Source organism: Pungitius pungitius, chromosome 2, assembly GCF_949316345.1.
Source record: "Pungitius pungitius chromosome 2, fPunPun2.1, whole genome shotgun sequence".
NCBI classification, from domain to species: domain Eukaryota; kingdom Metazoa; phylum Chordata; class Actinopteri; order Perciformes; family Gasterosteidae; genus Pungitius; species Pungitius pungitius.
Window position 1 is genome coordinate 23,850,600 of NC_084901.1, and position 14,247 is coordinate 23,864,846.

At 39.9% G+C, this 14,247-nt stretch overlaps 1 protein-coding gene across 1 annotated transcript; it reads left to right on the forward strand.

Moving 5' to 3' along the window:
* The first annotated feature begins 9,049 nt into the window (after positions 1-9,049).
* Positions 9,050-11,888, forward strand: LOC119211530 (uncharacterized). Its single transcript, XM_037462504.2, has 6 exons — positions 9,050-9,162; positions 9,875-10,195; positions 10,340-10,597; positions 10,683-10,847; positions 11,028-11,138; positions 11,598-11,888. The coding sequence occupies exons 1-6, from the start codon at positions 9,114-9,116 to the stop codon at positions 11,771-11,773; spliced, it is 1,080 nt and encodes a 359-aa protein (XP_037318401.2). The 5' UTR covers positions 9,050-9,113; the 3' UTR covers positions 11,774-11,888.
* Positions 11,889-14,247: the final 2,359 nt, after the last annotated feature.

The window sequence follows — 14,247 nt, forward strand, 5'->3', positions numbered from 1 at the left end:
TTTGTCATGCGTGTGAGAAAGTGGGGGGGGGGGAATATTGTATTGGTGTTCACATGTAATAAATGCCAAATTGTTTTTTTTGTTTAATGCATTTGAAGTCTGTTTGCTGTGTTGAAGACCAGTACAAGAATTTTCTGGTAAGAGCTGGTTAAAAGAGACCAATAAGAGGCATTAACCTTTTGTTTTATTGCTTAAATTCTATTGGAGGCTCCGCCAGTTATATTATAATAAGAGAACCGCAATTGCAAGACATATTGTATTTGTGTACAAGAACAGGAAATTGAGCCATTATGTTTCAAATTGAACCCAGGGCCTCGCCCATAGTACTAGTACACCTAACAGATTATTCTATTACTATATAGCTATATGGGTCCAGTATTACAATTGTAAAACATTTCAAAGCATTAGCTAGTAAGATGGTTATTCTTGTGTTACACAAGAACTGTCAATCAGTCATCAGATTATCTTATTGACATTTTGATCACAGACTCAGTGATGTTGATAGGTTTTCAATGTCGTAGGTCCCTGGGAAATTCTATTGGTCCCCAATTAAAAATGTATTTCTTTCTATTTCTTATATTCTTCTATATTGTATTCACTATAGGTCTAATCTTTTTCTTAGGTTTTTATGCGTTCTACTTTTCCTGCTTACTCAAGGAAAAACGGGATCACGTGGGAAGCGGGATGTATTGTATGTGCAGACCATACTTACTAGCGGTTTTTTTAGCAGCGCCAGTCTCATCTTTTTCTGTTTAACCTTTATTATTGTTCGGCCTGAAACGGCCCAGTGACGGTGGTGCAGCAATATTGTTGTCCGGGTAAAAATCGGGAGAAATTCGGGAGAAAGGTCGGTCCGGGAGATTTTCTGGAGGGGCTTTGAAATTCGGGAGTCTACCGGAAAAATCGGGAGGGTTGACATGTCTGGTGCAGAAGCCATCTGAGCAAAACAAAATGGCGCCCGCCATTCAAAGTATTTTTCATTGCCACACAGCCACCACCCGAATATGTTTTATTTATTTCATTACAGCACTCGCGCTAGACGTTAAAACATCATCGACCTGAGTGAACAAAGCCTAGAGCAGTTAAAACAGGAATTTATTTATTACTAAGAAGTTTGTATCAAAGGAACCAGGTTCAGAATGTGGACCCTCAAGCTTTGATTGGTGGAGGTGATAGAGGGGATAAATTATCCCGTGAGCGCATCTTTCTATCAGGCTGTAGAATGAAAAGGAAGCTGGCGCGATCATTTCCGCAATAATGCAGAGTAAGTAAGAATTTAGCTGAAAGGGGAAGTGAAATGTACCCCAACCCTCCAAGTCTGTGGACCAATCATGTCCCTGCTTCCTTGATCATGTCTTGCTCATTAAGCACAAGCAGCTCAGGAGGCACATTTTCACAGCCTACAGGGGGAGTGAAAACACACACACACACACATTTCTGTACTCACATACATGCACAGAGGTACACAAACGTACACAAAACATATATATTAATGAATAAAGTTTCTGCATATGTGAAAAGTTAAAGCAATAGTTTTCACTTAATGAAAAACTAAGATGTCACACCGTGCACACGTACACATTGTGCAAATGTTTTAATATAACATAAAAGCAGAAGATCTTTGTTGAGAAGTTGTTGTTTATGATGACACTTGTGTCCATTTTGTGGTATAGTACGATATTATTTACTTTGAATCTTAATACAGGAAACTTCAGAAACCATTTTCAAGTTTCTGATAAACAGTTTCCTCTTCAACATCCTTTTAAGGCTTTAATCGTGTTGCTGATCTGTTCATAAATGAGGAACTGAGATGAGAGTTATTTACATAACATTTCTTATTCCTTCCTTATCTTTAAGTGAATCATGTCAAGTGTGCATGTTTAATACTGAACAAGGTTTGTCAGAAAGCTGCTGAGGAGACATGGAAGCTGTGATTGGACTGTTTGTGATGATCCTCGGAGTCTCTCACGGTGAGCTGTTTAACTTAATAAAATGACACATTTCATTAAGGTGGATCGAATGTGAAATTTATAATAATCCTAATTCATGTTCTGTTTATACATTATGTTTAAATAATGAACGTTTAATTTCATAGTCACTCAAGTACTGTACATAGAAAAGGAAGATGACACATTGAGTTTTTAAAGCAAATTTGTTTCAATAACTAAAGGTTCTGTAAAGCAGAGGGAAGTTTGTGCATAAGTTACTAATGAAATGTTTAGTATTGTCACATCGATCGATTGCATTAAGAGAAGCAAAACTCAACCATAGATTTTTCTTCAATGATGAATGGATTTGAAACAATTTATTTAACAAACTAGACCTTGATGAAATGAAACTTGTTATGAATCCAGTGAAGCCTCATTTCTGAAAAGTTGTTTTCGAAGACAGAAATATATATTCTATTAGAATTTACTGATATATTTCATTGCAACTACACAATGTTTATCTTAACTTGAAAGATTAAGACATCATGGTTTTATGGAGCCACAATAACTTAAGATCTAAATATTCTAGATCATCTATGGGTTATAAGTTCTAATGTCTATACTTTTCTTAATTTATCATTTCCAGGTTTGAATAATGTTGTCTGATCGAGACACAGCTGCACCAAATGCACTATTGTTGCTTTAAATGAGCAAATACCTAAAAATTATTTTTTGTTCCAAAATGTTCAGGTGTGGAAACTCACTGTGATGGAAGACAGAACAGAACTCAGTGTTTTGGAGCTTTGGGAGGAACTCTGGTCCTCCAGCTGATAAACGATGCCTCAGAAACACATAAATACCAATGGTTTAAGGATGGAACAGCAATACTGAGTGGAAAAAAGGATATCTTTGTGTCTAATACAGAAGGAAACAGATCATTCTTTACTCCCAGTAATGGAACATATAGGATCAATAACCTGAGCAGGACTGATGGTGGTGAATATAAACTTGAAGCCTTTAGTTCAGAAGGAAAGTCATCAGGTCCCAGGGTTCAACAGTTGACCATTCAAGGTAAATAACTATTTATTACATGCATCTCATGCTCTACGTGCTCTATATCCGTATCAATGTCTGCACTGCTCTGTATTAGGAACCCTACAGAATGATCAACATTATGTCAATATGAAAAGTCATGGAGTGTGTTTCCTTCCGCTCCTGTGTCCTCTGTCCTGCTGGTCCATGAGTGTCTTTCCCATGGAGAGAGGAAGGTGTCCTGCTCCTCTGAGGGAGCAGACAGTCCTGAGTACAGCTGGACTCTGGATGCACACAATCTGACAGACTCTGAGCTCCTCGGTGGAAACACTGAGAGGAACATCATCACTCTGAAACAACACGTCTCAGGACGACTGGTCTGCTCGGTCAGGAATGACGTCAGTAGTTACTCAAGAGAAAAGACTGTCTCTACCTGTGGTGAGTGACAGCATGAGGGGACAAACTGTGATGTCAACAATACTAAATATTATTGGTACATCAGTTATTGGTCTCTGTCTCGCAGGCTTCATCTTCATTAACTGCAACTCAGCCAATGGGACACGCATATCACAATGGGTGTTTGCAGCCAATAATACTCTGTGTATTGAAACAACAGCTTCCCCCACAAACACAGCATTGCCACGTGATGGAAAGGAGTCTGGCATCACAGGATCATCTAAGCTCAACGGTAATTTCACATCCACCGATAAAAGTGGACCCTCCTCCAGTGGTGACTCATGGGGCAATATTAGTAAGTGAAAACTAACTCCTCTGCAGTGAATTCATTTAAGTCATTTCCATCATCTTTGTTCTCCATTCTAAACAAAAACACCTGTAATGTTTCTAAAGTTAAAGCTCTGTGTGTCTCTTGTGTCTTTTTTTACAGAGAGAATATTGACAACAGCAGCTTATGTACTGGCTGCACTCGTACTTCTGTTAGTGGTCGGGGTCTCTGTCGTCTGTGATCACAAGAAAAAGCAAAAAAACAAACCTAAAGGTACAGAACAAAAATCCCTTTTCCCAACCTGTAACTGCCAATGACCCTTCTTCATGTGTTTGTTGACTTTTTTGCAAAAAATGTATGAGATTGAGAAAAGCTCAACAATGATATTTATCTTTCAGTCCAATTTCAAGCCATGACTTTAATAATTCACTAAACCAATGGACCGTGGTGGAGGAGCTATTCAGATCCTTCATGTTTATTACTTGGAAGGAAACTAATTTAACTCCAATAGGAACATGGAAAATGTTGCTTTACAACAGTGGTTCTCAAACTGTGGTGTGCGGCCATCTGGTGGGGAGCTGAGGTATTATAGGTGGGGCGCGACGGGCTATATATATATTATTCATTATATATATATCATATATATCATTTTATATATAGGGTTATTGTGGGATGCACATCCAGGGCACCACGTTCCTGTTCCACCACATCCCAAAGATGCTCTATTGGGTTTAGATCTGGTGACTGTGGGGCCATTTTAGTACAGTGAACTCATTGTTATGTTCAAGAAACCAATTTCAAATGATTCGAGCTTTGTGACATGGTGCATTATCCTGCTGGAAGTAGCCATCAGAGGATGGGTACACGGTGGCCATAAAGGGATGGACATGGTCAGAAACAATGCTCAGGTACGCCGTGGCATTTAAACAATGCCCAATTGGCACTAAGGGGCCTAAAGTGTGCCAAGAAAACATCCCCCACACCATAACACCACCACCAGCCTGCACAGTGGTAACAAGGCATGATGGATCCATGTTCTCATTCTGTTCACGCCAAATTCTGACTCTACCATCTGAATGTCTCAACAGAAATTGAGACTCATCAGACCAGGCAACATTTTTCCAGTCTTCAACTGTCCAATTTTGGTGATCTCTGTAGCCTCTTTTTCCTATTTGTAGTGGAGATGAGTGGTACCTGGTGGGGTCTTCTGCTGTTGTAGCCCATCCGCCTCAAGGTTTTGCGTGTTGTGGCTTTACAAATGCTTTGCTGCATACCTCGTTTGAAACGAGTGGTTATTTCAGTCAAAGTTGCTCCTCTATCAGCTTGAATAAGTCGGCCCATTCTCCTCTGACCTCTAGCATCAACAAGGCATTTTCGCCCACAGGACTGCCGCATACTGGATGTTTTTCCCTTTTCACACCATTCTTTGTAAACCCTAGAAATGGTTGTGGGTGAAAACCCCAGTAACTGAGCAGATTGCGAAATACTCAGACCAGCCCGTCTGGCACCAACAACCATGCCACGCTCAAAATTGCTTGAATCACCTTTCTTTCCCATTCTGACATTCAGTTTGGAGTTCAGGAGATCGTCTTCACCAGGACCACACCCCTAAATGCATTGAAGCAACTGCCATGTGATTGGTTGATTAGATAATTGCATTAATGAGAAATTGAACAGGTGTTCCTAATAATCCTTTAGGTGAGTGTATATCTCAACATTAAAAATATATATTTGTGTCTCTTTCCTTTCTCTTTGCAGAAGAAGACAACCAGGAATTAACCTATTCTGAGGTCAGGATTGGGCCGCGGCCGGGGAGGCAGATGAAGCAGGGAGCAGAGGAGGAGGTGGAGTACGGGAATGTGGAGTACGGGAACGTGAAGTTTTCACAACGACCCCGACACAATGTTGAACCAGCTGCAGACGAGTGTGTGTACGCCAAGGTGCGTAAAGAAAGGTGATCCACAGGGTTTAGAGACTGAACAGATGAAGGCACATGAAGCTTCAAAATATTTTTAAATCTTAAAATAACAATATTTTATTACATTCCCCATTCTTAATAATTGTGGGATAGTTAATAATTACTTCTTGTTAGCTAATTCATGAGCATATTTACCTTCTCGCTGTAAACTTGTATTCAACTCGCTGTTGAATTGATGTAAATATGAGTTTTTACAATGTCATTAAAATGTATGTCACTGTTTTACTTACCGGATTTCAAATTGATTTAATGTTAGAATATACTTGGACTAAAATGTATTCGTATAACAGATGTAAAATGATTAGTTCACAGTATAAACGTGTATTCTTATGCATACTGTTTTTAGTGGGGATTCATTCATTGTTTGGTTTTGTGTAAAGTCAAAATAGATCATTCTATCCTTCTCATTAAACCGCTTCAAGAAGAATCATTTTGCTACTTTGCTCACAGCAACGACTGTGGGGACCATCGTGTCCAGTATTGTTGCAGCAGTCAGCCTTTTAGTTTGTTCACACCATGGAAATACTAAGAGACTCAACTGTTGCACCAGAGCCCTTTATAGGTTTGGTTGGACTACAATTTAACATTTATTTTCTTCCTTATGAATGTGATTTATTGATTGTCATGACACATTCATGTGATGCAACCCAGCCAAAGTTATCTAATTATAAAAGCAGGACTGGTGGCTGGTGTCAATTCTTCCATCCTGAGCAGGTGCAGGTTTGATTGAAGATATCCTCCATTTAGTCCCCTTTACCCTTAGTCACACGAGGGCCCTTTTTTGGTATTCATTTACTTTTTGTACAGTAGGTTTTTACTGTGGAACAGTGTGAATGTAAAGAAGTGTAGTGTTGGGAGATATAAAGGTTAGTGTGAAAATCAATTAGTAATGTGCACCAGGCATGTGCACAGATGGACCCCCAGTGGTGCCCTTTTGCCCTGAATGAGAAAAGTGCCCCTTCTGCTGGAGCTAAATTTTTTCCTCATTTATCAATATTTAAGAACAAAAATTACTCTGTTTCATTAACCCTAAATGTGTTTGATATCTGACGGGGCATTAATGGATGGATTTCTTATTGGAATGATTATTTGTTTATTTGAAATGATGTGAGACTTGTTTGCATTTTCTGCATAACTATTATGTTTTGGTGTGTTTTGAAGGTTTTAAACCTGATTGACCGGCCACACAAAAGGATGAAAGAATAAACTTTAATCTGACTTGGAATGAGTTGTCCCTTCCCTCCTTTGGGTTACTAAGCCATTCAAAGTTGGGCCAGAGTTAAAAGAAAACTCCAAAACTTGACAAGGTCCTGGTGTGAAACTCTCCTCCAGATGTGGAGTCCGAGGTGATTTTTACATGCAGAGAAGCCGAGTCAGTAGTGTGGCGAACCAGGGGGAGGAACCAAGTACAGGATGCGGACCCTCAAGCTTTGATTGGGTGGAGGTGATAGAGGGGATAAATTATCCTGTGAGCATGCATCTTTCTATCAGGCTGTAGAATGAAAAGGAAGCTGGCGCGATAATTTCCGCAATAATGCAGAGTAAGTAAGAATTTAGCTGAAAGGAGAAGTGAAATGTACCCCAACCCTCCAAGTCTGTGGACCAATCATGTCCCTGCTTCCTTGATCATGTGTTGCTCATTCAACACAAGCAGCTAGAAGGAGGCACATTTTCACAGACCACAAGTGTGAAAATGACCACGGTGACCACGTGAGTCACACCCAAGAAACCACACACACACACACATTTCTGTATTCCTCACCGGCCACTTTATTAGGTACCCCATGCTAGTAACGGGTTGGACCCCCTTTTGCCTTCAGAACTGCCTCAATTCTTCGTGGCATAGATTCAACAAGGTGCTGGAAGCATTCCTCAGGGAGTTTGGTCCATATTGACATGATGGCATCACACAGTTGCCACAGATTTGTCGGCTGCACATCCATGATGCGAATCTCCCGTTCCACCACATCCCAAAGATGCTCTATTGGATTGAGATCTGGTGATTGTGGAGGCCATTTGAGTACAGCGAACTCATTGTCATGTTCAAGAAACCAGTCTGAGATGATTCCAGCTTTATGACATGGCGCATTATCCTGCTGAAAGTAGCCATCAGAAGTTGGGTACATTGTGGTCATAAAGGGATGGACATGGTCAGCAACAATACTCAGGTAGGCTGTGGCGTTGCAACGATGCTCAATTGGTACCAAGGGGCCCAAAGAGTGCCAAGAAAATATTCCCCACACCATGACACCACCACCACCAGCCTGAACCGTTGATACAAGGCAGGATGGATCCATGCTTTCATGTTGTAGACGCCAAATTCTGACCCTACCATCCGAATGTCGCAGCAGAAATCGAGACTCATCAGACCAGGCAACGTTTTTCCAATCTTCTATTGTCCGATTTCGATGAGCTTGTGCAAATTGTAGCCTCAGTTTCCTGTTCTTAGCTGAAAGGAGTGGCACACGGTGTGGTCTTCTGCTGCTGTAGCCCATCTGCCTCAAAGTTCGACGTACTGTGCGTTCAGAGATGCTCTTATGCCCACCTTGGTTGTAACGGGTGGTTATTTGAGTCACTGTTGCCCTTCTATCAGCTCGAACCAGTCTGGCCATTCTCCTCTGACCTCTGGCATCAACAAGGCATTTCCGCCCACAGAACTGCCGCTCACTGGATGTTTTTTCTTTTTCGGACCATTCTCTGTAAACCCTAGAGATGGTTGTGCGTGAAAATCCCAGTAGATTAGCAGTTTCTGAAATACTCAGACCAGCCCTTCTGGCACCAACAATCATGCCACGTTCAAAGTCACTCAAATCACCTTTCTTCCCCATTCTGATGCTCGGTTTGAACTGCAGGAGATTGTCTTGACAATGTCTACATGCCTAAATGCACTGAGTTGCCGCCATGTGATTGGCTGCTTAGAAATTAAGTGTTAACGAGCAGTTGGACAGGTGTACCTAATAAAGTGGCCGGTGAGTGCACAGAGGTACACAAACAGACACAAAACATATATTCATGAATAAAGTTTCTGCATATGTGAAAAGTTAAAGCAATAGTTTTCACTTAATGAAAAATAAAGATGTCACACCGTGGACACGTACACATTGTACAAATGTTTTAATATAACATAAAAGCAGAGGATCTTTGTTGAGAAGTTGTTTATGATGACACTTGTGTCCATTTTGTGGTATAGTACAATAATATTTACTTGGAATCTTAATACAGGAAACTTTACAAACCATTTTGAAGTTTCTGATAAACAGTTTCATCTTCAACATCCCTTTAAGGCTTTAATCGTGTTGCTGATCTGTTCATAAAATGAGGAACTGAGATGAGATTTGCATAAAATGTCTTCTTCCTTTCTTATCTGTAAGTGAATAACTAAGAGAACAGTCCCCTCTCTTGTGTGCATGTTTATACTGAATAAGGTTTGTCAGAAAGCTGCTGAGGAGACATGGAAGCTGTGATTGGACTGTTTGTGATGATCCTCGGAGTCTCTCACGGTGAGCTGTTTAACTTAATAAAATGACACATTTCATTAAGGTGGATCGAATGTGAAATTTATAATAATCCTAATTCATGTTCTGTGTATACATTATGTTTAAATAATGAACGTTTAATTTCATAGTCACTCAAGTACTGTACATAGAAAAGGAAGATTACAAATTGAATTTTTAAATCAAATTTGTTTCAATAACTAAAGGTTCTGTAAAGCAGAGGGAAGTTTGTGCATAAGTTACTTATGAAATGTTTAGTGTTGTCACATCGATCGATTGCATTAAGAGAAGCAAAACTCAACCATAGATTTTTCTTCAATGATGAATGGATTTGAAACAATTTATTTAACAAATTAAACCTTGATCAAATGAAACTTGCTATGAATCCAGTGAAGCCTCATTTCTGAAAAGTTGTTTCGAAGACAGAAATATATGTATATTCTATTAGAATTTACTGATATTTCATTGCAGCTACACAATGTTTATCTTAACTTGAAAGATTAAGACATCATGGTTTTATGGAGCCACAATAACTTAAGATCTAAATATTCTAGATCATCTATGGGTTATAAGTTCTAATGTCTATACTTTTCTTAATTTATCATTTCCAGGTTTGAATAATGTTGTCTGATCGAGACACAGCTGCACCAAATGCACTATTGTTGCTTTAAATGAGCAAATACCTAAAAATTATATTTTTTTGTTCCAAAATGTTCAGGTGTGGAAACTCAATGTGATGGAAGACAGAACAGAACTCAGTGTTTTGGAGCTTTGGGAGGAACTCTGGTCCTCCGGCTGATGAACGATGCCTCAGAAACACATAAATACCAATGGTTTAAGGATGGAACAGCAATACTCAGTGGGAAAAAGGATATCTTTGTGTCTAATACAAGAGGAAACAGATCATTCTTTACTCCCAGTAATGGAACATTTAGGATCAATAACCTGAGCAGGACTGATGGTGGTGAATATAAACTTGAAGCCTTTAGTTCAGAAGGAAAGTCATCAGGTCCCAGGGTTCAACAGTTGACCATTCAAGGTAAATAACTATTTATTACATGCATCTCATGCTCTACGTGCTCTATATCCGTATCAATGTCTGCACTGCTCTGTATTAGGAACCTTACAGAATGATCAACATTATGTCAATATGAAAAGTCATGGAGTGTGTTACATCCTTCAGCTCCTGTGTCCTCTGTCCTGCTGGTCCATGAGTGTCTGTCCCATGGAGAGAGGAAGGTGTCCTGCTCCTCTGAGGGAGCAGACAGTCCTCAGTACAGCTGGACTCTGGATGGACACAATCTGACAGAATCTGAGCTCCACGGTGGAAACAATGAGACAAACATCATCACTCTGAAACAACACGTCTCAGGACGACTGGTCTGCTCGGTCAGGAATGACGTCAGTATTTACTCAAGAGAAGAGACGGTCTCTACCTGTGGTGAGTGACAGCATGAGGGGACAAACTGTGATGTCAACAATACTAAATATTATCGGTACATCAGTTATTGGTCTCTGTCACGCAGGCTTCATCTTCATTAACTGCACCTCAGCCAATGGGACACGCATATCACAGTGGGTGTTTGCAGCCAATAATACTCTGTGTATTGAAACAACAGCTTCCCCCACAAACACAGCATTGCCACGTGATGGTAAGGAGTCTGGCATCAAAGGATCAACTAAGCTCAACGGTAATTTCACATCCACCGATAAAAGTGGACCCTCCTCCAGTGGTGACTCATGAGACATTAACTCCTCTGCAGTGAATTCATTTAAGTCATTTCCATCATCTTTGTTCTCCATTCTCAACAAAAACACCTGTAATGTTTGCTAAAGTTAAAGCTTTGTGTGTCTCGTGTCTTTTTTTACAGAGGAAATATTGACAACAGCAGCTTATGTACTGGCTGCACTCGTACTTCTGTTAGTGGTCGGGGTCTCTGTCGTCTGTGCTCACAAGACAAAGCAAAAAAACAAACCTAAAGGTACAGAACAAAAATCCCTTTTCTCATCCTGTAACTGCTAATGACCCTTTATGTGCTTGTTGACATTTTTGCAAAAAATGTATGAGATTGAGACAAGCTCAACAATGATATTTATCTTTAAAGCTATGACTTTAATAATTCACTAAACCAACGGACCGTGGTGGAGGAGCTATTCAGATCCCTTATGTTTTTTACTTGGAAGGAAACCAATTTAACTCCATTAGGAACATTGAAAATGTTGCATTACAGTAGTGGTTCTCAAACTGGTGTGCTGCCATCTGGTGGGGCGCAAAAGGCTATATATATATTATAATTTTATATATAATTCTTTATTAATCCCACATAGGGAATCTATTCTCTGCATTTTACCCATCCTTAGTAATTAAGGAGCAGTGTGCTGCTGTGATGCACAAGCAAATTAAATATACATATTTGTGTCTCTTTACTTTCACTCTGCAGAAAAAACCAACCAGGAATTAACCTTTTCTAAGGTCAGGATTGGGCCGCGGCCGGGGAGGCAGATGAAGCCGACAGCAGAGGAGGAGGTGGAATACGGGAACGTGAAGTTTTCACAGCGACCCCGACACAAAATTGAACCAGCTGCAGACGAGTGTGTGTACGCCAACGAAAGGTGAGAAAGGTGATCCACAGGGTTTAGAGACTGAACAGATGAAGGCACGTGAAGCTTCAATTCTTTTCACCTTATTTTATGAAAAATAATTGTAAATATTCTAATAATATTTTATTAGGTCCCCATTCTTAAAAGAAAATTGTCAGATAATGTTATAATTACTTCATGTTTGTAATTCATGAGCGTATTTACCTTGCTGTAAACTTGAAATGTTGTAAATATTTTAACAATGTTGAAAAAATGTTTTTACTTACCAGATTTCAAATTCATTTAATGTTAAAATATACTCTGACTTAGATGTATTTGTATAACAGATGTAGAATGATTAGTTCACTGTATAAATGTGTATTCTCATGCATCCTGTATTTAATGGGGATTCATTCATGGTTAAGTTTTGTGTAAAATCAAATTAGATCATTCTATCCTTCTCATTAAACCGCTTCAAGAAGAATCATTTTGCTACTTTGCTCACAGCAATGACTGTGGGGACCATCGTGTCCAGTATTATTGCAGCAGTCAGCCTTTTAGTTTGTTCACACCATGGAAATACAAAGAGACTCTACTGTAGCACCAGAGCCCTTTATAGGTTTGCTTGGACTACAATTAAACATTTATTTTCTTCCTCATAAAATCAGGTGATTTTGTTTGTCATGACCCATTCAAGTGATGCTACCCAGCCAAAGTTATCTAATTATGAAAGCAGGACTGGTGGCTGGTGTCAATTCTTCCATCCTGAGCAGGTGCAGGTTTGATTGAAGATATCCTCCATTGTGACTTAGTAAATAAATATTAAAAACAGGCCCTTAAGTGACTATCTGTACAGTATTTGTACAGTGCAGGTTTTTACTGTGGAACAGTGTGAATGTAAAGAAGTGTAGTGTTGGGAGATATAAAGGTTAGTGTGAAAATCAATTAGTATTAGTAATTAGTGCACAGATGGACCCCCAGTGGTGCCCTTTTGCCTTGGATGAGAAAAGTGCCCCTTCTGCTGGAGCCCAATTTTTTCTTCATTCATCAATATTTAAGAATAAAAATTACTCTGTTTCATTAACCCTAAATGTGTTTGATATCTGACATTTATTTGAGTTATTGTGAGAATTTGGACCCAACATGCTCCTCGGCCCGCCCAAACCCCTTCTTCCTCCTCCTCCTACTATCATTACTTTGTGGGTACAAGCTGCAACACATTAGTTTATACATTTCTTGGACCATCGGATTGAGTGAAGCCCTCCCCTTCAATCCTCTTCACTAGCTCCTCTATCTGGTATGTTGATGCTAACGGGCCCTGCCGTTTTTTCTCCTAGCGTCTATATCCACACACATGAGACATTTGTCCCACAGCTGGTGTGTCTACACTATCTTGTCCTAAGCATTTTGCCATCCCCAGTGTCACAATGACTCTGTCTCTATATCTTTGTAAGCTCGCCTAGTTGGCGTCTCACAATATCTGTCTATAGGCCTCATGTTAGCTTCTCCCTTCTCTCTGTTGAATTGTAACTCATCTCCTGGGATATATTAGGGTAGATATATCCCTACTTACCCAATACCCTGACAGAGGTCATGTGGTTGGAGACTAAAAGGGGAAGTGAAAGCTGTAGCACGCCCTTCTCTCAACAACGCTGTTGTTGGTTTTGAAGTCTTCACACATTCTCCTCAGAGGCTGTTTATTAGCTGGACTCTCTTCAGCTTGTTCACTGGGATTTGCATGTTTGCTTCTCCTGGAGACATGGAGGCTGTGGTTGGACTGTTTGTGATGCTTCTGGGAGTCTCTCACGGTGAGCCGGTTCACTTCTAACACCAAGTTTTGGGTTTAGTCTCCTCAGTGCTGCAGGTCGAATACTCAAATACAACAGGAGACACCTGATGGTTCTGAGGAAATATCACTTTTTTTGATTAACTAATGTGACAAAGTTCAACTTTGGACTAGCCACCATGTAGTTCCATATTGCAGGTTACCCAAATAAATGGATAAAACCAGAAGCAGTTATAGACAGTCAATAGTTTATTCAGTCTCTTTGCTTGTACTTGGCAGGGGTAACAAAGCATAGATCAATTGATTTACTATACATCATGACAAAACACCAGGAAACACAGAAAACAAACCTATAACATAGGCACAAAGAACCAACCCAAGTAATTAGTCGTACTGCTAAATTTACAACGGACAAATCAGCTATGCGTGATTTCTAATATACTCATGCACACGCTAAGTTAGGTCACACGTTGACATCAAGCAAAATCACAAAAGAAACAAATTATATCAAAACTCAAATCATTAAGAGTGTTTACACTGTAAGCTTTGCAAGGGCAGAAAAATGCCCGCTATAACCTCACAGTAGAGCTATACCTGGGTTAGGCCCAAGGGGGGGGGGGGGGCGCCGCCCACAAGGAGAACAGACAACAAACAGCACCAGACATGTGGCTTTAACTGCCTTAGTATGCCAAAGAGAAAAGAAAGAATCGAGGAAAACAGTGGTC